This window comes from Chlorocebus sabaeus, chromosome 22 (genome assembly GCF_047675955.1).
Source record: "Chlorocebus sabaeus isolate Y175 chromosome 22, mChlSab1.0.hap1, whole genome shotgun sequence".
In the NCBI taxonomy this organism is placed as follows: Eukaryota; Metazoa; Chordata; class Mammalia; order Primates; family Cercopithecidae; genus Chlorocebus; species Chlorocebus sabaeus.
Window position 1 is genome coordinate 33,513,839 of NC_132925.1, and position 20,561 is coordinate 33,534,399.

The window sequence follows — 20,561 nt, forward strand, 5'->3', positions numbered from 1 at the left end:
GGTGACTCAACGGCTGTGGTCCCAGTACTTTGGGAGGGCCAGGCGGACAGATCACTTGAGGTCAGGAGTTCAAGACCAGCCTGGCCAACATGGTGAAACCCTGTCTCTACTAAAAATACAAAAAATTGGCTGGGCGTGGTGGTGGGCACCTTTAATCCCAGCTACTCAGGAGGCTGAGACAGGAGAATCGCTTGAATCTGGGAGGCAGAGGTTGCAGTGAGCCAAGATTGCGTCACTACACTCCAGCCTGAGCGACAGAGCAAGACTCTGTCTCAAAAAAAAAAAAAAAAAAAAAAAAAAAGATGTATTACATCTTCAGAATAAATTAATATAAGACATTTATAGAGCTGCCTCAATTTTTTAAATGATCATAAAATGATCTTATACTACCTTTTTTCATTACATATTTTATCATTGATCTAGTTTTAAATATAGTTATACCTTTGTAACTTGAGTTATCAGCTTTGAATTAATATATTTTGTCTGGGGATATAAAAGATAAGACAATTCATGTGTTAATGACCTTCCATCTTTGGTTCCATTTCCATCCCAGCTTTTATGTCTACATTTTCAGGATTTATAAAACTTACATTCTGTTCTGTAGCCATAAAACCAATATTTGAATTAACTGTAGACCTACATTAAAATGGAGTTAATGCTCACTAGCAGTCCTTGGCTATACTTTCTCCATTTCTTTATTGGCTAAGATTTGACTTTTGGAAGTTTCTTCAAGATTTCTGGCAACTATGTTCTCTGAATTCTTGTTTCTTCATAAATTTGATTTTTTTTTTTCTACTGCCTTTAAACTTTAATAGTAGTTTGGCTGAGTATAAAATTCCTGATCAGCCGGGCGCGGTGGCTCAAGCCTGTAATCCCAGCACTTTGGGAGGCTGAGATGGGCGGATCATGAGGTCAGGAGATCGAGACCATCCTGGCTAACACGGTGAAACCCCGTCTCTACTAAAAAATACAAAAAACTAGCCGGGCGACGTGGCGGGCGCCTGTAGTCCCAGCTACTCGGAGGCTGAGGCAGGAGAATGGCATGAACCCGGGAGACTGAGCTTGCAGTGAGCTTAGATCTGGCCACTACACTCCAGCCTGGGCGACAGAGCGAGACTCCGTCTCAGAAAAAAAAAAAAAAAAATTCCTGATCAATATTTCTTTCTTTGAGAACTAGTATTAAATGCTGGGGACATTAAAAGCTGAGGCTGGCCTGCTTTTTTTCCTTTTGTGGGTGATTTTTCTCTTTTCCCAAAGGAGTTTCTCTTTAACTTTGAAGTCTCTTAACTTTATTAGGATATATCCCAATATTGGTAGTTTCATTAAATTGTTCTGGAGACATAATGTACCCTTTTAATCTATGAAATATGTCTTTTATTTTGGAAAAATTTAGAAAATTGCATCTGAAACTTTTTCATTATGGCTGTCTTCTTCAGATATACCAACTGGACATATTAGATTTTTGTTATCTGTTTTCCATGTGCGTTATTTCTTCTCTGATCCTTTTTATTTAGCCTTTTGTCTGTTCACAGGATAAATGGTATTTATTCTTTGTGTTGCTTGTAATGAAACCTTCACTTCTATTTCTTTTTGTTCTGCCAGCTCATGAAATAACTCTTCTTATCTTGCTCCATATGCCTTGAGATTTTATTTTGTGGTAGGCTGCATTATTATAGGGTTTTGTTTTTTTTTTATCTGTGGTCACAGTTTTCATTTATTCTTTGGCAAGTTATTTGACCATCATTGTATTCTTCTCTTCTATCTTTTTTCTTATTTTATCTTTGTTCAGATATTGTATACCGATGTTTATTATTACTGTTACTCATCTTTGTAGGAGATGGGAGGGGTGGCTGTGACTGTGTCCTGGGTAGTAGGAATTCTTCATGGTAACTTGTGAAGTTTACTATGGCATGCAGCTGTGTAAAAAAGCTATTTTACTCTTCTTGACTAATACCAGAAATCAGCAGCTGTAAGACCATTCACAGTGAATTCTTCCCCTCTGCCTCACTCACTTTTCACTTAGTGAAAATAGGGAGTACCTACTTTTGTTTTATTCATCCCCATCTCCCTGCTTCTCTTTGATGCCAAACTGGGTACAAGGAACTCCTGCAACTGGCCATGTAGCTTTTTGCAGTGTTCCAAACAAAGCACTGTTGCTCCTCAGGATGTGCCTTCAAGTTTGAAGAAGCTTTATCTGATACCTGTAGGTCTGTCAGAATTCTCACTTACTCATGTGTATCTGTCTTTTCTGCCATTTCTTTCTAATATCACAAGTATCTGTGACATTTCATCACAGATTTAAAACACAGCGTGCTTGTATAAGAAAGGATCTGTTCTTACTAGATTGGAATATGTGGTAATCATTGTGTTGTTGAAGCCTTAGTATTGATAATGTTTCCTAAAGACTTTCTTCATGAGACCATTTTATGGATGCTTCAACAGTCAGTATTTTTTATTCTGAAAGATGCAATATGATAAATAGTAAAGTGCTGAATTTTCCATTAATTATGTTAATTTTACTTATATAAACCTCTGTTTCTTTACCAGTAAAATAAAGAAACCAAGGCATTAGATTTTGGAGCTTTTATAACTATACATTTTTCCTAGTATCTTAGAGTTTCATAACACTTTGTACTTTTTAGATGACATTTATTTAATTCACTTCGTCTGCTATATAGAAGTATATAGGGCAGGCATTAATCCATTTTTAATAGGTTAGGAAGCCACACTTGGGAGATCGAGTTATTTTGCTAAGGTTAATGACAGAATAGGAACTAGAACCCAACAACCATTTCTGTATATTAGCTGCTTATAAGTGGTTTACTGTCTAAATTTACAGGATAGGACCTGATCTGCATCGCAGAATAATCTGGACAATTGAGATATTACTCATTTTAATAACATTTGTTACTTTTGAAAAGTAACCACCCAAGCTGATTGGTTAAGGGTTACTTTTGCATGCATACATGCTTGTGTGTGTGTATGTGATATATATAGAGATGCTACATTTGAAAATTAATTTCAGACTTAATTATTTCAACAAATAGAGAAAGTCATTTCCTGCTTTCTAAAATGTGCATTATATTAGGGTAAGCTAGGCTATGGCATCAAATAATTCCAAATGTATATCTGCTCAGTATAATAGATGTTTATTTCAAGTGTTCAGGGGACTCTTTACTCTGTCATCCTGGGCCACGATCCAGGCTGAAACGAACTCTACCATTTTCAATGCATGGCTTCCAAGACTACTGGGAGTTCTCTCCATTTCAGTAGGTCACAAGGAAGAAAGAGTATGGAAGAGTATGTGACTTGCCTGGCCATAGAACACATTATTTTGACTTGAGTTTTCTTAGCCAGAGATCAGTTACTTGGCCATATCTAAGTGCACAGGATGCTAGGAAACAGTTCAGTGTGTGCCCAGAAAAAGAGGAAGAGCAGCTTTGAGGGAGCCGTTAGCAGTCTATGTTGTGTGCTTTTTGCTTTAAAGTTTTCTTAAGGGTGGAAAGATCGAGGATTTTATATGCTAGCTTTGTAACTTATAATAATATTCTTCCCAATTTAGGAATCACACTGTCAGAGTACTTCCGTGACATGGGCTATCATGTCAGTATGATGGCTGACTCTACCTCTAGATGGGCTGAGGCCCTTAGAGAAATCTCTGGTCGTTTAGCTGAAATGCCTGCAGGTAAGTCTGTGTATTGCTTATCATGTAAACAAGGCTGATAGGATTTTCAGGGCTGGCTTAGAAACTCTGTTTTAAAATTTCTTTTCCTTTTTCAGATAGTGGATATCCAGCCTATCTTGGTGCCCGTCTGGCCTCTTTTTATGAACGAGCAGGCAGGGTGAAATGTCTTGGAAATCCTGAAAGAGAAGGGAGTGTCAGCATTGTAGGAGCGTAAGCACCCAAACTATGTACTTTATAAAAGGAAAAAAGTTACAGATGTATTAAACAGAGAAAAAAAGTCACTTATTGTAAAGAGAATATTTAGCTCCCACTGGGAGCAGCGATTCTTAAGGAGGGTTGCACTCCAGAGTCACCTAAGGAGCTCTTTGAAGATGCATATGTTTAGGCAATTTCTACATGTTCTAGGTACCATAGGTTTGACTTTAATTTATATATGTTTAATTTAGATACTTATTTAATTTTTGTAATTTAGAAAATTATAGACATAATAAGGTGAGATTGCATCTTGGTAAAACGAAAGTGAAGATTCATGATCACTATGTAAAGCCATACTTTTTTTGTTGGAGCTTTTCCTTCTTGCTTCATCTATTTGATTAGAATAATAAAATTGATTATAATAAAATATCTATCTCATATCTCATACTAGAAAGTGTTCTGTAGTTTCCATTCTTATTTACAACTTAAATACTGGCTTTTGTTTAAGATTTTTAGGTAAGATTTTTTTTCCAAAGGTCATTTCTGAAGTTATTTACATTAAAAAGTTGTTTACATTAAAATTGACTTTCAAAAAAATTTAACATTTATATATATGTTATTTTTCATAAGCGTTTCTAATGACTGTATTTTTTTGTAATGACCATATATATTTTTTTAATTTAGAGTTTCTCCACCTGGTGGTGATTTTTCTGATCCAGTTACATCTGCCACTCTTGGTATCGTTCAGGTATGTCTTTCCCTAGTGTAGTCAACTTCTGAGCCTTTCCTCCTCTCTGCAGCCCCTGCTGTTCTAATGCGATCTAATGTAATCATTGTAAATTATTTAATTTAGTCTCTAAAGTATAGGCAATGGTAAAGTCTGTTTTAGAAACACTCTCAACACAGAGCCTTTAATACTGTCTGTTTTTTTTCTTAGCTGTTTACATAGGATATTTAATAAACTTAATAATATATAAGTGGAAAATATATCTAGGTAGCAAAGATTTGATTAGTATTAGAGTAATACTATCCTTTAAGTCATAGTAACCCTAGTTATAGAAACGAAGCGGCCCAAAAATGTGTAATACCCAGAAGTTATTTCTCTTCACAGTATGGTCCAGGGCTCTCTTCTGTTTAGTAATAATTCTGAGTCCAGGATTCCTTCCATCTTGTGACTCCACTGTCACCTGGCCTGGTGATCATCTGCATCTAGCTGACACAAGTGAGCTAGGCCTTGAGGAGAAGGCATAGCCACCTTTTTTGAACCTTGGATTCAAAAGTGACAGTCATTCCACTTATTCTGTTAGCCACATCCAGGTGAAAGCAAGGCTGGAAAATGCAGTTTCTGCCTAAGCATTCGCTTCCCAGTGACAAGACATGAATTTTAGTGGATAGGTAGCCAGCTTGACTATTAAAAGAAGCCCAAATAAAAGATGTGTACAAATAGAGCTATAGTTTAAAAAAAAAAAAAAAAGTGTATTATTCATGTGGGAAAAACAGAATATTTACTTGTGTTTATGACAGTATCAGATAAAAGGAAAGGGCGGAGGCTAAATTTACAACTCTCAAGCTCTTTAACATTTGCTAAACTTTTGAGTTTCAAATTTTGGGGGAAGAGGGCTAGAGTTAGAAATGCATGGAATATCTGTGAATGTTTGCCCTTACAAAAATCACTGTCAGTTGTTATTGGATTGGCCCTGTGAATGATAGGGAGCTAAATTTAATCGAAACACTTAGATATTTTTGTTTTGTTTTGTTTTTATACAGAGTTTCGTTCTTGTTGCCCAGGCTGGAGTGCAATGGCACGAGCTTAGCCCACTGCAACTTCCACCTCCCAGGTTCAAGCAATTCTCCTGCCTCAGCCTCCCAAGTAGGTGGGATTACAGGCACCCGCCACCACACCTGGCTATTTTTTTGTATTTTTAATAGAGACAGGGTTTCACCATGTTGGCCAGCTGGTCTCGAACTCCTGACTTCAGGTGATCCACCTGCCTCGTCCTCCCAAAGCGCTAGGATTACAGGTGTAAGCCACCATGCCTGGCCAGTTAGAGGTTTTTAATCAAAGTAAAGTGTGTATTCCATCTACATAAACTTTTTCTGGTTCTATTGTACCATAATAATTTTCAAAAGAGTAAATTAATTTTTCTTTTTGCTGTTGGATTTGACACACTATTAAGAAAATACAGGTAAATTTTAAATTTGATTTGTAGGTATTACCCACTTTGAAAATAAAAGGAAATAGATTGTCATTTTCTGCAAATTTTATTCTGTCTTAATTTTACTTAGTATATATTAAAACGATGTATAATTTGACCAGTGAATTATAGAATTGCATATTTAGGGGCCAGGCATGGTGGCTCATGCCTGTAATTCCAGCACTTTGGCAGGCCGAGGATCACATGAGGTCAGGAGTTTGAGATAAACCTGGCCAACGTGGTGAAACCCCATCTCTACTAAAAATACAAAAATTAGCCAGGCCTGATGGCGCATGCCTGTAATCCCAGCTACTTGTGAAGCTGAGTCAGGAGAATTGTTTGAACCCAGGAGGTAAAGGCTGTAGTGAGCGGAGATCATGCCACTGCACTCCAGCCTGGGTGATAGAGTAAGACTCTGTCTCAAAGAAAAATAAAAATTGCATGGTTAGGACAAATATACTTCAGAATTTTTTTAACTTTGTTTTTTAAGAAAAATTACTGTTTTGTTTTGTTTTTTTTTTAATCAGGTGTTCTGGGGCTTAGATAAGAAACTAGCTCAGCGTAAGCATTTCCCCTCTGTCAATTGGCTCATCAGCTACAGCAAGTATATGCGTGCCTTGGATGAATACTATGACAAACACTTCACAGAGTTTGTTCCTCTGAGGACCAAAGCTAAGGAAATTCTGCAGGAAGAGGAAGACCTGGCAGAAATTGTACAGCTTGTCGGAAAGGTGAGTTGTTAAATTCCATGGAAAATAGATCTGTGGGTTACACTGGGGTGTTACAAGAACAGATAGAGCCTTAGATATTGTAGATTCTTGCCTAGCAAAATAAATATTTATTAAATATTTTTAATTGAAATTTTTAATTCATTACAGTACTTAGCATGGTTCTTGGGTATATTGTAGGTGAGAAAGAAACACTTGATTTACTTTTATCTTGAAATGGAATATACCCATCACCAACCAAATTAGAGGTGGTAGAGTTAGGATTTGTTAACATACATTTTTGTAGGAATGCTGGGGCTAGGTACCAGAAGGATTGGCTTATAGTTCCTCCATTAATTAGCTATGTGGCCTTAAACAGGTGACTTACATTCTTGTGTCTGTATCTTGATTCTTCAAGGAAAGATGGTGTAATTAAATTTAGGCAAATTAAATGCCAGAATGAAGACTTCTCAGGTAGTATGCAATGCTAGTTAGTACTCAGAGTTCTCTGTCTGGTTTTGTTCTTTTTATTATATGTTATAAAGTCACCTCCTAATTTATTCCAAAAAAGGTTAATATTTGGAGATAGCTAACATTGTAGCATGTATTACTACTTATTATTTATAGAATAAAAATATTCTCTTATCTGCCCAATAAGTGAAGCAAGAAACAAGAAGAACTGTAAAACCAGATAAAGGTAATACAAGAAAGGAAAAATATAGGCTAATATTGTTGATGAATGTAGGTATGAATGTAGATACTTAATAAAATATTAAATATTAGAGTATGAGGTCCAATAGGATATTAAAGACAACAAAATGATACATCATAAGCAAGTTTATCTCAGGAATGTCCATATTAGACATAGAAGATCTATTGTAATTCACTGAAGTAATAATATAATCGGAAAAGGATATCTCTTCTAATGTAGAACAATATTTGAAGTTTATTACAATTTTTAGAAACAGCAAACAAGGAATGGAAGAGAACTTCCTTAATGTGTTGAAAGTAATATACTAAGACCTAGGGAAACCACTTTACTTACTGGAGAAATTTCAGATGCATTTCATTTAAAAACTGGGATTAAGACAAGCATGCCTAATCTCATCACTGTGTTCAGTCGAATACCAGAGATCATAACCAATGGTGTAAGAAGAGAAAAAAGAAAAATTGTAAAGAAAGAGATAACAATGTCATTGTTTGTAGATAATGTGCTCTTATACTAGAAATATAACAGAATTAATAGAGAAACAGAAATAAGAGTTCACCGGAGGGTTATGATTCAAGATAAACACAAATCAAGAGAATTTCTCTACACTAGCAATACCAACTAGAAAATAAAAGTAAAAATAAGATGTTCTCAATAGCAACAAAAACTAGAGTGTAGGAACTAACCAGAAATATGTATTTCTTCTATGAAAACCACTTTTAAACTAATAAATGAAACAAGATGATGATCTGAAAATAGAAACAGTCCATGCTCTTGGATGGAATGACTTATTAAAAAGATGCCACTTCTCAGCCAGGCGTGGTGGCTCACACCTGTAATCTCAGCACTTTGGGAGGCTGAGGCGGGCAGATCACGAGGTCAGGAGTTTAAGACCAGCCTGGCCCATCTCTACTAAAAATACAAAAAATTAGCTGGGCATGGTGGCGGGCACCTGTAATCTCAGCTACTTGGGAGGCTGAGGCAGGAGAATTGCTTGAACCTGGGAGGCAGAGGCTGCAGTGAGCCAAAATCGCGCCACTGCACTCTAGCCTGGGCAACAGAGTAAGACTCCATCTCAAAAAAAAAAAAAAAAAAAAAAAGCCATTTCTCTTTAATCTGTAAATTCAATGTAACGCCAATCTAAAATTCATTTGATTTCACAAAGATTCACAACCTTAAATAAGAACAGTAAAGTGTGAGCTTTTCCCCTATTGGATAAGGGGAAGTACAAAACCATAATAATAAAGATAGTGTGGTATTGGTAAAATAACAGACCAGCAGACCAGTGGAACAGAATAGAGATAGATTTATGTTTGTATAAACCATTGATAATGCAAAGATGGTACCAAAAATCAAGTGAGGAGAAGATAGATTGTTTTAGTCTGTGATAGAAAACTGTTTACTATTTGGAGGAAAAAAACAAAATTGGATTGTTCTCTAATTCCACATACAAAGTTAGAATCCAGATAGATTCACAATTTACATGGGAGAGGTAAGACTTTCAGTTTAATAGAAAACAAATATTAAGAAAATATCTTTGTGATCTAGAGTTGGAAAAGGACTTCTAAAATAAACCCCTTAACATTAGCCTTAAAACAATAAAAAGAGTTTTTTGATTACATGAAAAGTAAGCATTTATGTTTAGCAAAGGCCTATCCTGGTTAAGGGTAACAGACCAGTGACATTGGGAGGGAAGTTTGTGACATCTAAAACTCATGGACTGACTGGGCATTGTGACTCACACCTGTAATCCCAGCATTTTGGGAGGCTGAGGTGAGTGGATGGCTTGACTCCAGGAGTTCAAGACCAGCCTGGGCAACATGACGAGACCTTGTCTCTACAAAAAATATAAAAATCAGCTGGGTGTGGTGGTGCAGGCCGGTAGTCCCAGCTACTTGGGAAGCTGAGATGAGAGGATCACTTGAGCTCAGGAGGTTGAGACTACAGTGAAGCGATATCGCCACTGCACTCCATCCTGGGTGACAGAGTGAGACCCTATCTCTATTAAAAAATAAGTAAATACATAATAAGATAAAAATGTTTAGAAAAATTTTAATTTTAAAAATACTTTTTAAAAAATTAAAGAAAAAACCGATGGACTAATGTCTAAAATGTACAAAGATCTCCTGTAAGTGAATAAGAAGACTAGAACTTCAACAGAAATGTGGCCAAAAGAAAGAACAGACTGATTATAGAAAAGGAATCCCAAAAGACTAAGACCTATGGAGAATTGCTCAGACAACACTGAGAACACCACATTATACTAGTTAAAATGTCAAATATTGCCCAGTGTTGTGGGGACAGAGGAACTGGTGGGCGGATTGTCTGCTGCTGCCATTGTGGAGACCAGTCTGATAGGACTGACTTACATACCCTGGGACCTAGCAATTCTGTTTCTGGATATTTATCCCCAAAGAAATTCTCAAACAGGTCCTTAAGTGGATGTTTGTGGTGGTGGGGAAATAGAAGAAATCTGAATGTCCTCTACTGTGAGCAAAAGATGGAAGGTAAAATAGGGAGGGTGCACACCACAGAGGATGAAATATATGAGAGCTGGAAGCTGCAGACCATGTGGCACAGCAGCATGGGTGGATCGAAACAAAGTACCAAATCAAAGACACAAGTAAGAATGTTTTACATAATTAAAGACACTTGCACAAAATAAAATACACTTTGTACATGAATTTATACAAATAAAAGAATGCACATAAAACATTGTTTAATATTTACCTGTGGTTGAAGAGGACTACGGATAAAAGGGATTTACAAAAAAAAAACTGGAGACCTGATCCTTACCTAAGGAGCTTAGCACGCATAAATAATGAAAGAATGTAGTTAACTCATTGGGCTTGTCCATTTTCCACTCCCAAGAAATCTTTACCTGTTAGTGATCCCGGCAACACTGATATTATCTCTTAAGGCTGCTACGGCGATTGTAAAAGTTAGGGCTTTTGAGGTAGTGATATTTAAAGGATGAAGCTCTGTAACTTAGCTATACTAGTAAAATAGCACTCAGACATAGAATAGTACATACTTATTGTACTTCATAGTTCTAAATACTTTGTAATGTTTTTAAAATTCAACTATTTATGAGCTATATAGATTTTTATTAAACAAACTTAAGACTGAGAATACAAATAATTAAGATAGCAAGCCAAGATGTGAAGCGGTATTTCAAGAAAAGAATATCAAGCTTATGTGTGTATGTATGTATGTATATGTATTTTTGAGAAGGAGTCTCGCACTGTCACCAGGCTGGAGTGCAGTGGCGCGATCTTGGCTCACTGCAACCTCCGCCTCCCAAGTTCAAGGGATTCTCCTGCCTCAGCCCCCTCGAGTAGCTGGGACTACAGGCGTGTGCTACCGCACCTGGCTAATTTTTGTATTTTTAGTAGAGATGGGATTTCCCCATGTTTTCCAGGATGGTCTCGATCTCTTGACCTTGTGATCTGCCCACCTTGGCCTCCCAAAGTGCTGGGATTACAGGTGTGAGCCACAGCATCCGGCGAAGAACAGCAAGCTTTTTGCCACCCATGTTTGTTTGGGATTTTTTTGTGTGTGTGTGAGACAAGTTCTCTCTCTGTCACCCAGGCTGGAGTGCAGTGGCACGATCTCAGCTCACTGCAACCTCCATCTGCCTCCCAGGCTCAAGCAGTCTTCCCACCCCAGCCTCCCAAGTAGCTGTGTCTACAGGCACATGTCACCACACCTGGCTAATTTTTGTATTTTTTGTAGAGACAGGTTTTCACCATGTTGCCCAAGCTTGTCTTGCACTCCTGAACTCAAGCAATCTTCCTGCCTCGGCCTCCCAAAGTGCTGGGATTACAGGTGTTAGCCACTGCACCCAGACCCATGTTCTTAGCAGCACTGCTCACAATAGCCAGGAAGTGGAAGCAACCCAAATGCCCATCTATGGATGAATCCATAAACAAAATGTGATATATATATACACACACACACACACACACACATAAAAAATGAGATATTATTCAGCCTTAAAAAAGAAAGAGATCCTGTCACATGCCTCAGTACAGATGAACTCTGAGGGCATTATGCTAAGTGAAATAAGCTGGTCACAAAAGGACAAACATTGTATGATTTCATTTTTATGAGGTATTTAAAATAGTCAAATTCATAGAAACAAAAAGTAGAATAGTGGTTACCGGGGCTGGGGGAGGAGAGAAAGGAGAGTTACTGTTCATTGGATGTAATGTTTCAGACTTACAACATGGAAAAGCCCTAGAAATCTGTTTCACAGTAATGTGAGTATATATAACACTACTGCGCTATATAATTAAAAGCGGCAAAGATGGTAAATTTTATGTTATATGCTTTTTAACTGCAGTTTAAAAAGAACAGCAATCAAAAAGCAGTTATAAGTAAATTTATTAACAGTAGGTGATTGTGGATTATATAGTTTCTGCTTGTTAATTAATTGCTACCATCGATCTTACGTTTTAGAGTAAATTTCTAAAAATATCTTTTTCTCTTCTAGGCTTCTTTGGCAGAAACAGATAAAATCACTCTGGAGGTAGCAAAACTTATCAAAGATGATTTCCTACAACAAAATGGATATACTCCTTATGACAGGTAAGCTATATTGATTTCCTTTTTTTATTTGAGGATTTTCTATTGTGTTTTGATGAAGGGGTACACATAAAAACCTTTTTTTATTCTCATACAGGCTCATACACTGATTTAGTAGATTGGTTTATTTGTATATTCGTAGTAGACATCTAATGATCTAATATGTCCCCTATCTTGATTTGCTCATTTGTCCAATTACGACAGTATTTTCATTCATACGTTCATCTATAGTTAGATTTAATTGTGGCTTAGTGCAGAAGCCTTCTTCGTTTCTTTCCACTGCCCATGTCTCCTTTACTCTCTTACGTTGTTGTTGTTTTGAGACAGGATCTCACTCTGTCACCCAAACTAGAGTACAGTAGCGCAATCTCAGCTACTGCAGCCTCAACCTCCTGAGTAGCTAGAACTGCAGGTGCCCACCACCATGCCCAGCTAATTTTTTTTTTTTTTTTTTGGTGGAGACTAAGTTTTGCCATGTTGCCCAGGCTGGTCTCCATCTCCTGGGCTCAAGCAATCCACCCACCTTGGCCTCCCAAAGTGTTGGGACTCACAGGCATGAGCCAACATGCCTGGCTTCTTTTACTCTTTTCCTAAATAATTAATAGTTCTGCTTTCATGCCTCATTTCCCAAGAGTCCTATTTCTTGCTTTCTACCAAGGTCTCTGTTAGAGCACTCCAACTACTACTCAGTGCTTTCTTTTTTCCATCATTATCAATGCTACTACTGAGGCTTGTTTAAAGTTCTCATTTCTTTTCAACTTTGAGAATTTAGCCCTTTCATGCCAGATTATCTTTTCTCCCTTAAATCATATTTGGCCCTATATAAGACTGAAGAAGGAACTGAGCCAATAGAAGGATTACCGGAATGTAGGGCAAGCAGTAAATATGCCAGTTTATCAGTAAGCCCCAGAAATTTGCTCTGTTGGGAACTTATGAGGCTTCTAGGAACCACCTACACAAAGATAACAAGGGAAAAATTCTTTGGAAAAGGTGTAATAGGAGTATGCATGAAATTATGTACGCAAATGTGTTTAAACATGTCCAAAAGTTGTAAGAATGTATGTGACTGCAATTGAGTATTTGTTCTTGTGTCTGTTATTTAAAAAGTATTGGCAAATGAAAATGAACACATTAAGAAAAAAGGGGCTACTACTAACTTTAGGAACTTGCAGTTTCCTGCTTTCTTATTACTCATTAAACCTAATCCACTATCACAAGGGAGTCTTTACAACTCAGTTATTTTACCATTTGTGTTACTTATTTAACTGCATTATACAAAAACAAACCCTCAGAGAGTCATTAGATTATAGCAGTACTGTTTCATTGTTTTCCAACTTGATGATTTTAACAGAGAAAAGTAAAATTTACCCTTAAAATAAATAAAAGAATATATATCTTCTTCTATCCTATATCCTGAGACATCTCTGTCCAAAAATTCTGGTTAAGCAGCTGTTGGTCTTTTCACTATTATTTTTTTCCTTATGTGTCGTCTAATAAGTAAGCAATCTGCATACTTAGATAAAGAAACGAATGCTCTAGTAGTTTTATGAACCTGTTTTGGAATTTATTTTTGTTAATTTTTTTGACCGTCATTTATTCTAGGTTCTGCCCATTCTACAAGACAGTAGGGATGCTGTCCAACATGATTGCATTTTATGATATGGCTCGTAGAGCTGTTGAAACCACTGCCCAGAGTGACAATAAAATCACATGGTCCATTATTCGTGAACACATGGGAGACATCCTCTATAAACTTTCCTCCATGAAATTCAAGGTATATTTTGTTTCTGCTGTAACTTTTTTTATTTGAAAATGCTTCTTTTTCTCTCTCTCTTTTTTTTTTTTTTTTTTTTTAAGACAGAGTGTCGCTCTGTTGCCAGGCTGGAGTGCAGTGGCATGATCTTATCTCACTGCAGCCTCTGCCTCCTGGGTTCAAATGATTCTCCTGCCTCAACCTTCCCGAATAGCTGGGACTACAGGCACGTGCCACGACACCCAGCTAATTTTTGGATTTTTTTAGTAGAGACAGGGTTTCACCACGTTGGCCAGAATGGTCTCAATTGTTTGACCTCGTGATCCGCCCACCTTGGCCTCCCAAAGTGCAATGCTTCTTTTTAATTTTTCTAGCTATTTTGAGCCCAAACCTGGGCTATAAAACTTGCAGTTATTTTCACACATGTTCAGGTTTTGTAAAACCAGTAGAGGCCTCAAAGTTATGTTCAAATAGGAATTCTAATGATAAAAATTAGTATATCAGCCAGGCACAGTGGTTCTCATGCCTGTAATCCCAGCACTTTCAAAGGCTGAGGCAAGAGGATGACTTGAGCCCAGGAGTTCAAGCCAGCCTGGGCAACATGTCGAAATCCTGTCTCTACAAAAAATACAAAAGATTAGTCAGGTGTGGGGCACACACCTGTAGTCTCAGCTACCTGGGAGGCTGAGGTCAAGGCTGCAGTGTGCCATGATCGCGCCACTACTCTGCAGCCTGGGTGACAGAGTGAGACCTAGTCTCAAAAAAAAAAAAAAAAATTATGTCACGTCTAAAATAAATGCTGATGTGTATTCCTTTTTGTCTTAGCTGCCAGGCAAATTAGAGCTTGCTTCATAGATGAGCAACAATTACCTTACTCCAAGTGCCTATTAACCTGTAGCCCACATGTTCTTCTGAAATGACATCTCTGTTTACTTCTTTTAAATATCATGTACTGCACATCCTTTTTTAACTCTTTTTTTTTTTTTTTTTCTTTTTTGAGACAGAGTCTTGCTCTATCACCCAGGCTGGAATACAGTGGCATGATCTCGGCTCACTGCAACCTCCACCTCCTGGGTTCAGGCGATTCTCCTGACTCAGCCTCCCAAGTAGCTGGGATTACAGGTGCCTGCCACCACGCCTGGCTAATTTTTGTATTTTTAGAAGAGACAGGGTTTCACCATGTTGTCCAGGCTGGTCTCGAACTCCTGACCTCATGTGATCTGCCCTCCTCGGCCTCCCAAAGTGCTGGGATTACAGGCATAAGCCACCGTGCCTGGCTGTTTTTTAACTTTTAAGTAGCCTCTTTTTCTTTTGGAAGTACACAAGATAAAAATAGATAATTAAATGAAATTATTAGTAGGAACTCAAATGTATAAGATTGTTTTTAAAATATTTGATCAGTTGAATTGTATTTATTTCTGTCATGACATCTAGGCATATTTACTAACCATCTACTGAGAATGATTCTCTGAGTGTATATGTAATATAAAAATTTTAAGATATTACATACATTTTGTGTGTGTGTTTACACTATAGATTGAAAGTAAACCTGTATAAATAATCACTATATTGAGAATTTAAAAACATTTACACCTTTTTAGTCTTGTCATTTCACCTTGAGATACATAAAACGAAGGAAGTAACCAGAATTTTGATATGGATATACAAGGTTGTTTATTAAATTTCTTTTATTTTTATTTTTTTCTTTTTGAGATGGAGTCTTGCTCTGTTGTCCAGGCTGGAGTGCAGTGGGTACGATCTTGGCTCACAGCAACCTCCATCTCCCAGGTTCAAGCAATTCTCCCTGCCTCAGGCTCCCAAGTAGCTGGGGATTACAGGTGCATTCACTACACCCGGCTAATTTTTTGTATTTTTAATAGAGACGGGGGGTTTCTCTATGTTGGCCAGGCTGGTCTCGAACTCCTGACCTCAGGTGATCTGTCTGCCTCGGCCTCCCAAAGCTCTGGGATTACAGGCATGAGCCACTACACTAAGCCAAATTTCTTAAATGTCACCCAAGAATGAACAGAGCCAACAGTACATTATGGTATGTCCATAAGATAGATATTATGAAGGCATTACCATTTTGGTCAAAAATATTCAAAGACATGGAGAAATGCTTATGTCACAGAGTGAAAAAACTTCCAAATGTAACTTGATCCAAATATTGTCTTAAAAAACTATATATTCATAAGAAGTATGTAGTAATAATTTCAATTTACATGCTTATTGTGTCAAATTAACATCACAGGTATTTTTTAATGTCATTACTCTTCTGTAGCATTGTTTTGTGGCTGGACAGTAATATTTTTCTATTCATAGACACTTAGAAAATTTCCAGTTATTGGCCGGGCGCGGCGGCTCACATCTGTAATCCCAGCACTTTAGGATGGATCACCTGAGGTCAGGAGTTCTAGACTAGCCTGACCAACATGGAGAAACCCCGTCTCTACTAAAAATACAAAATTAGCCAGGCGTGGTGGTGCATGCCTATAATCCCAGCTACTCAGGAGGCTGAGGCAGGAGAATCACTTAAACCCGGGAGGTGCAAGTTGCAATGAGCCGAGATCACGCCACCGCACTCCAGCCTGGGCAACAAGAGCAAAACTCTGTCTCAAAAAAAAAAAGAAAAGAAAATTTCCCGTTATTGGCGTGGACGACCATGTAGTTGTATGTAGTTGGTTTTGTGTATTTTCTTAGTATGGAGTCCCAGAAGTGGAATTATTGGGTTAGAGAACTGGAACATTTTAAAGTCTTTTTTTTTTTTGAGACGGAGTCTCACTCTGTCACTAGGCTGGAGTGCAGTGGCGCGATTTCAGCTCACTGCAACCTCCGCCTCCTGGGTTCAAGTGAGTTTCCTGCCTCAGCCTCCCAAATAGCTGGGACTATAGGCGCACGCCACCATGCCCAGCTAATTTTTTTGTATTTTTAGTAGAGACGGCGTTTCACCATGTTGGCCAGGATGGTCTCGATCTCCCGACCTAGTGATCTGCCCATCTCAGCCCCCCAAAGTGCTGGGATTACAGGCGTGAGGCACCAAGCCTTGTTAAGTCTCATTCATACATATTAGTAAGTTGCTTTTCATAAGGATTTTAAATAATGGTGCATTTTAACATTATTTCCTAAATTTTACTTTTCCATCCCAGTATGATACCAGATGTTGAGCAAATTGTTTTGATTAAATTCCTAATTATTGTGCATTAAGTCATATTCATCTAATGTATGAAGTGGCATAATTTCCCACTATTGTGCACATTGTTGAGGATAAAGCTTTTGGTCACTGTGTTTTCTTTCTGTTTGGTTGGATTTGTATCCTTAAGAAAAAGGGAAAATGAGTATAGTTTTATCTCCTGCCTGTGGTTTACCACCTACTACTCAAAATATATAAAATACAAGTAACTTGGGCCAGGTGCAGTGGCTCACACCTGTAATCCCAGCACTTTGGGAGGCTGAGGCAAGTGGATCACTTGAGGTCAGGAGTTCAATACCAGCGTGGTCAACATGGTGAAACCCTGTCTTTACTAAAAATACAAGAAAAAATTAGCTGGGCATGATGGTAGGTGCCTGTAATCCCAATTACTTGGGAGGCTGAGGCATGAGAATCACTTGAAGCCAGGAGTCGGAGGTTGCAGTGAGCCGAGATCGTGCCACTGCACTCCAGCCTGGGCGACAGAGTAAGACTCTGTCTCCAAAAAAAAAAGTAACTTACTAAACATAATGAAAATTATTTTCCAAATGCAAGTTGAATTTGTAATGTCTTCTTTCAGGATCCACTGAAAGATGGTGAGGCAAAGATCAAGAGCGACTATGCACAACTTCTTGAAGATATGCAGAATGCATTCCGTAGCCTTGAAGATTAGAAGCCTTGAAGATTAGAACTGTGATTTCCTTTTCCTCAACAAGCTCCTATGTGTATATTTTCCTGAATTTCTCATCTCAAACCCTTTGCTTCTTTATTGTGCAGCTTTGAGACTAGTGCCTATGTGTATTATTTGTTTCCCTGTTTTTTTGGTAGGTCTTATATAAAACTAACATTCCTTTGTTCTAGTGTTGTGAAGGGCCTCCCTCTTCCTCTATCCGAAGTGGTGAATGTAGTAAATATATATTATGGTTACACTACTGTAAACTTGTATGTAGGGTGGTGACCCTCCTTGTCCGAGGTGTGCCCTTATCTCTATTAAATTGTAAACAGGACTACTGCATGTACTCTCTTTGCAGTGAATTTGGAATGGAAGGCCAGGTTTCTATAACTTTTGAACAGGTACTTTGTGAAATGACTCAATATCTATTGTGGTAAGCTCATTGGCAGCTTAGCATTTTGCAGAGGAATTGCTTTGCAGGAAATATTTAATTTTAAAAACATAATGATTAATGTTCCAATTATGCATCGCTTCCCCCACTATAAATCAGGAATATTTGTGAGAAACTATTGGGAAACTATGCTCTTTTTATTTTTATTTTTTATTTATTTTATTTTATTTTTTTTTAGACGGAGTTTCACTCTTGTTGCCCAGGCTGGGGTGCAATGGTGCGATCTTGGCTCACTGCAACCTCAGCCTCCCGGGGTTCAAGCGATTCTCCTGCCTCAGCCTCCTGAGTAGCTGGGATTATACAGGGATGCTTCACCATGCCCAGCTAATTTTGTATTTTTAGTAGAAACGGGGTTTCACCATATTGGTCAGGCTGGTCTCGAACTCCCGACCTCAGGTGATCCACCCGCCTCGGCCTCCTAAAGTGTTGGGATTACAGGCATAAGCCACCACGCCCCGGCCAGGGACTATACTCTTTTTAAAATAGACATTTGTGGGGCTCACACAATATATGAAACAGTACCCTCTAAAAAAGAGAAGAAAAGAATCAGGCAGTCAAACTTAGAGCAACATTGTCTTATTAAAGCATAGTTTATTTCACTAGAAAAATTTTAGTATCAAGGGACTATTATATACTTCATTACTAGAAGCTCTTTTTAAAATTACATTTAAAACAATCACTGAAAACTTGATCCACATCACACCTTCTTTATTTTCCTTAAACATCTTGGAAGCCTAAGCTTCTGAGAATCATGTGGCAAGTGTGATCGGCAGTAAAATAGCAGAGATTTTAGTAGCAATTAAAGGCTGTTTGCACCTTTAAGGACCAGCTGGGCTATAGTGATTCCTGGGGCCAGAGTGGCATTATGTTTTTACAAAATAATGACATGTCACATGTTTGCATGTTTGTTTGCTTGTTGAATTTTTGAACAGCCAGTTAACCAATCACAGAAAAATATTACTTTCTTTCATACGGTTTTTGGTTCACTGGCTTAAGAGGTTTCTCAGAATATCTATGGCCACAGCAGCATACCAGTTTCCATCCTAATAGGAATGAAATTAATTTTGTATCTACTGATAACAGAATCTGCATCACATGGAAAAAAAAGATCATTTTATCCGTCTTTTTAAGTATATGTTTAAAATAATAATTTATGTGTCTGCATATTGCAGAACAGCTCTGAGAGCAGCAGTTTCCCATTAACTCTTTCTGACCAGTAGTGCTGGCACCATTGCTTCCTCTTTGGGTAGAGGAAAGGGTGTGTGAACATGGCTAACAATCTCAAATACCCAAATTGTGATAGCATAAATAAAGTATTTATTTTATGCCTCAGTATATTATTATTTAATTTTTTAGGTAATGCCTATATGTTGGTCCATTAAGGAAAGAAGCAATCAGTAGAGAATTCAGGATAGTTTTGTTTAAATTCTTGCAGATTACATGTTTTTACAGTGGCCCTGCTATTGAGGAAAGCTTTTCTTCCATACAACTTGTTTTAACCTTTGAGAACATTGACAGAAATTATGCAATGGTTTGTTGAGATACAGACTTAATGGTGCTGTTTAATCAGTTTGCTTCCAAAGTGGCCTACCCAGGAGGCCCCCTAAGACTAGTAGAAATTAAAAGGATTTCAAAAACTTTCTATTCCTTTCTTAAACCTACCAGCAAGCTAGGATTGTGATAGCAATGAATGGTATGATGAAGAAAGTTTGACCAAATTTGTTTTTTTGTTGTTGTTTTGAATTTGAAATCATTCTTATTCCCTTTAAGAATGTTTATGTATGAGTGTGAAGATGCTAGCGAACCTATGCTCAGATATTCATCGTAAGTCTCTCTTCACCTGTTACAGAATTTCAGATTGGTCATTGATAGTATGTATTTCTTTAGTAACAATGTGTTAAAATTACAATGATCTTTAAAAAGATGATGCGGCTCTATATTTATTGTGCTGTGTCTGGTCCTAAGTGGAGCCAGTTAAACAAGTTTCCTATGTATTTTTTCCAGTGTTAAATCTCACACATTTATACTTCGAAAATTTCCTTCCATTCTGAATAACGAATAGAAGAGGCCATATATATTGCCTCCTTATCCTTGAGATTTCACTATGTTTATGTTAAAAGTTGTGTATAATTGTTAAAATCTGTGAAAGAATAAAAAGTGGATTTAAATTAACATTTTTTCTTTTTCTCTTTTTTATGGCACATTCTGCTAGAAAACGTGTACCTTGTATCTTGACTTACTGTTTTGGTATGACCTTTTAAAAATGTTTCCTTCCTTTTTATAGATTGTTTCTTAAGATTATGAAATTGAATTGGAGCCCTCACTATAGCCTACAAAAAGGCCCATAATTGTATCACACTATGTTTTTGGAAATATAATACACAGAATCCCATCCCATTCTGAATTTTACTTTAAATTG

The 20,561-nt window shown here is 37.5% G+C and overlaps 1 protein-coding gene across 2 annotated transcripts in view; it reads left to right on the forward strand.

Moving 5' to 3' along the window:
• Nucleotides 1–20,314, forward strand: part of ATP6V1A (ATPase H+ transporting V1 subunit A) — a 62,925-nt gene extending 42,611 nt beyond the window's left edge. For both annotated transcript variants that reach the window (XM_007985775.3, XM_007985774.3), the window contains exons 9-15: nt 3,563–3,685; nt 3,781–3,895; nt 4,565–4,628; nt 6,603–6,806; nt 11,987–12,081; nt 13,681–13,852; nt 17,599–20,314. In XM_007985775.3, coding sequence (XP_007983966.1) covers nt 3,563–3,685; nt 3,781–3,895; nt 4,565–4,628; nt 6,603–6,806; nt 11,987–12,081; nt 13,681–13,852; nt 17,599–17,691 — 866 coding nt within the window. In that variant the 3' untranslated portion in view covers nt 17,692–20,314. The remainder of the gene's footprint in view (nt 1–3,562; nt 3,686–3,780; nt 3,896–4,564; nt 4,629–6,602; nt 6,807–11,986; nt 12,082–13,680; nt 13,853–17,598) is intronic.
• Nucleotides 20,315–20,561: the final 247 nt, after the last annotated feature.